Source organism: Pygocentrus nattereri, chromosome 23, assembly GCF_015220715.1.
Source record: "Pygocentrus nattereri isolate fPygNat1 chromosome 23, fPygNat1.pri, whole genome shotgun sequence".
NCBI lineage: Eukaryota > Metazoa > Chordata > Actinopteri > Characiformes > Serrasalmidae > Pygocentrus > Pygocentrus nattereri.
This window is the reverse complement of record NC_051233.1, coordinates 7,191,790-7,195,319: the sequence shown is the minus strand read 5'-3', so window position 1 is coordinate 7,195,319 and position 3,530 is coordinate 7,191,790. Positions and strand designations below refer to the sequence as shown.

The following is a 3,530-nucleotide window of genomic DNA, read 5'->3' as shown; positions in this document are numbered from 1 at the left end:
ATTTGCTTTCTAGCATTATACTAGTGTTCTTTACGAGCACAAACAGTTCTTGCTGAAAAAATGGATACAATAAACTTAAGTGCGTATGCACAGTACTGCTTATTTATTTGCTTATTCATTTATTTATTTACTTATATTTATTTATATGCACTTATTTATACATAGCATTAGTATATATATACATATACATAGACAGTAATATTAAATGGGTTATATAACAATTGATATATAAAGCTTTGAAAAACAGTTCAGCAACATTTTCAAACCAAATTTTGCAAGCTTAGAAGAAAAAAATGCAAAAAAGGCATTCTTGGAGGACAAACAAAGGTCATTCACATTAACATAACAAAAACTCCACTAATGTCCCTACTTCTGTGTGTAATCGGCCTTACATTATACATTTACAATACATTTTTTAAAAAAAGGCTTAGTATTGTATTGTCTTGCCTGTGGGGTCCATTCTAAAGTCTTTGGAGAATAATTCACCTGGCAATGTACCGAAAGCACTTCAGCCTCTCTGTGGGCCTCTGTGCTATGTTGCTTGGTCAGGAGTTTTGACAATAGGAGGCGCACATCCTTTGGATTTGGGTGAGGTATAAATGCAAGGGTTAAACCAGAGCAGAGTGTGTCAGTCACCAGTTGGAAACAGCTCAGTTGGAAACACCAACCAAATCCGCCAAAATGATGGGCAAGGTAAGCTGGACAGGCCAACACGGGACACGTTTTGAAAGATTTTGCTGTTGTGTAATGTGCAGATTAAATCATTTAATGTTCCACTGATTCCTCTTTGACAGATCATCTTCTACGAGGACAGGAACTTCATGGGACGTTCCTGGGAATGCAGCAGCGACTGCTCCGACATGTCCTCCTACCTGAGCCGCTGCCACTCCTGCAGGGTGGAGAGCGGCTGCTGGATGGTCTACGACCGCCCCAACTTCATGGGTAATGGATACTTCATCAGGAAGGGCGAGTACAGTGACTACATGAGCATGTGGGGAATGAATGGTTGGATCAGGTCCTGCCGCATGATTCCCAGGGTAAGATTGCTGACTGTTTGACTGCTAGGCCTTACATTTGCTAACATGGAAGATTTGATCATTCATTTCCCAAAGTAATTCCTATTGGTTTCTCCTCAAACAGTACAGCGGACCCTACAGAATGAGGGTCTATGAGAGGGAGAACTACATGGGCCAGATGATGGAGATGACTGACGACTGCGAGTCCTTCATGGACCGCTTCCATTGGTCCCACGGCTGCATGTCCTGCCACGTCATGGACGGCCACTGGCTCATGTACGACCAGCCCAACTACAGAGGCAGGATGTGGTACTTTGGACCCGGACACTACAGGAGCTTCAGGCACATGATGGGAATGAGTGGCATGAGGTTCATGAGCATGAGGCGCATCATGGACTCCTGGTATTAAAAAGACAACTTTGCTGGTGATAGTTTTCAATAAAATTGAATAAAAGAATGTACTGTTTCCTCTCATTTTTGGTCTCAGATTGTGGTTTCTAAATGTTTTACTCGTTCCAGATGCTTCAGTAATTAACAGTTATTTACATTGGCATTTGCTTTAATTTGTTTTTTCACAGTTACGTTGAAAATAGTGACAATCTCTGCTCTTGTATATTGGAATCAAAGAATATGCTTGAACCTAAAATATGCTAACAGGAGAAAACAGCTTGATGAATAGAAAACATAGCTACAGAAAATGCCTGTAATAAAGATGACCAACTAAATTAATATTAGTGATGTTCAAGCAGTGCAGTTGGCAATCTAACATGGCAAATCAAACCCAGATACTGAAATCTGGATGATGTCTACTTGAAAAGAGCCAGCTAGTTTACTAGTGGCAGAAATAGCTAGATAGCTAGCTGCTTTAGATTATTTAGCCACAGAACATGCTTTGGCCCTGCGATGGACTGGTGACCTGTCCAGGGTGTATCCAGCATCCCCCCGCAACCCTGACGGAGAAGCAGCTTAGAAAATGGATGGATGGATGGAGAACATGCTTTGTGCTAACTCAGCTAGGTCAGCAGTGTTTGAGCAGTGCAGTTAGCAGTCTAACGTGGCAAATCAAGACCTAAATACAAAAATTCAGTCTATGACTAATGCAAACCAATAGCTACAGATTATGCTCGTGCTAACTTTACTAATATTAGTGATGTTTAGGCAGTTAGACAGTTATCAATTTAACATTTGGGTCATTCTACAGAAACGTCCATTTTTTTGTGTCCCTAGCATTCACAGATATTTTGCACTTAGAAAATGTTAAGGTTATTATTTATTGACATTTTCAAATAAAACACCTTCTTTGGCCATCAATTAAGCAATATTGTTTTTCTTTCAATCAATTACCTAGAATTCCAGGCACCACAGAAGCACTCATCGTGACAGTCATGTGTAAAGGCCGAGTGCCATATTTTGAGGTAAAAAAAAAATACAATAATCTATACATGACTACAAACTATATTTAAAAAAAAATGACATAAAGAAAACAAATGGCAAATAATATAAAATATATAATGAAAGTTGCTGTCCCCAGGAGACGTCACTGGTGTACGTAACACCACATAACAAAACATTATATCTTATTTTGAAATAAAAGTCACACTGATGGCATCACTTGACTTTCTTTTATCTACTTTCTGGAGATTTATGAAGAAAAGCACATGGAGAGTCCACTGTGTCTTTTCAGTTATAAGAGATTTTCTCATTTAGCTCACGATTTCAGATGAAGCTTTTGGCTGAAGTCAATGGTGTGACCGACTTTCTTCTCAGATAACTGAAAAAAATAATTTTAAATGGATTCAATTATACACTTTAGTGGATTTTACACAGTTGGCAACGTCTGGTTTGATGCTTTGTAGTGGACGTTTTGTGAAATGTTGTTTTTCATTCAATAATGTCACTGGTGTTACTTATCTAATGACGCAGTTAGATGAACACATCGTAAATGAAGACTCAAATACTGAATCCAGCCTGTGGACATCTATTTGTGGACAGCTCCTTTTATGACATCACAAAGAACTTCCATACATCAGTGATTGATGGAGTGCTACACGTGTGCTTATTGTATGGATATAGACTACATTCAAAATAATAAAGTATGCTAATTAGAGTACATCAAGGCATTTTTAGCCCATGTGGTTATAGCTGAGGTAAGTGATGTTTCAACAGTGTAGTTACATGAACATAGCACATGGTGTAATGTTTAGACAATGCCAAAAAAAGGTCTGAAGCACCACTCTGGCCTACCTGGGACAAGATTTAGCCAGTTTACTAGCAGTACATAAGTTAGCCAGTTTACTAGCAGTACATAAGTTAGCGAGTTTACTAGCAGCACATAAGTTAGCGAGTTTACTAGCAGCACATAATTTAGCTAGTTTACTAGCAGCACATAAGTTAGCAAGTTTACTAGCAGTACATAAGTTAGCTAGTTTACTAGCAGCACATACGTTAGCAAGTTTACTAGCAGCACATAATTTAGCCAGTTTACTAGCAGCACATAATTTAGCCAGTTTACTA

At 38.7% G+C, this 3,530-nt stretch overlaps 1 protein-coding gene across 1 annotated transcript; it reads left to right on the top strand.

Moving 5' to 3' along the window:
- The first annotated feature begins 681 nt into the window (after positions 1-681).
- Positions 682-1,425, top strand: LOC108430400 (gamma-crystallin M2-like). The gene is made up of 3 exons (XM_017702864.1): positions 682-693; positions 795-1,037; positions 1,141-1,425. Exons 1-3 carry the CDS (start codon positions 682-684, stop codon positions 1,423-1,425), a joined length of 540 nt encoding a protein of 179 aa, XP_017558353.1.
- Positions 1,426-3,530: the final 2,105 nt, after the last annotated feature.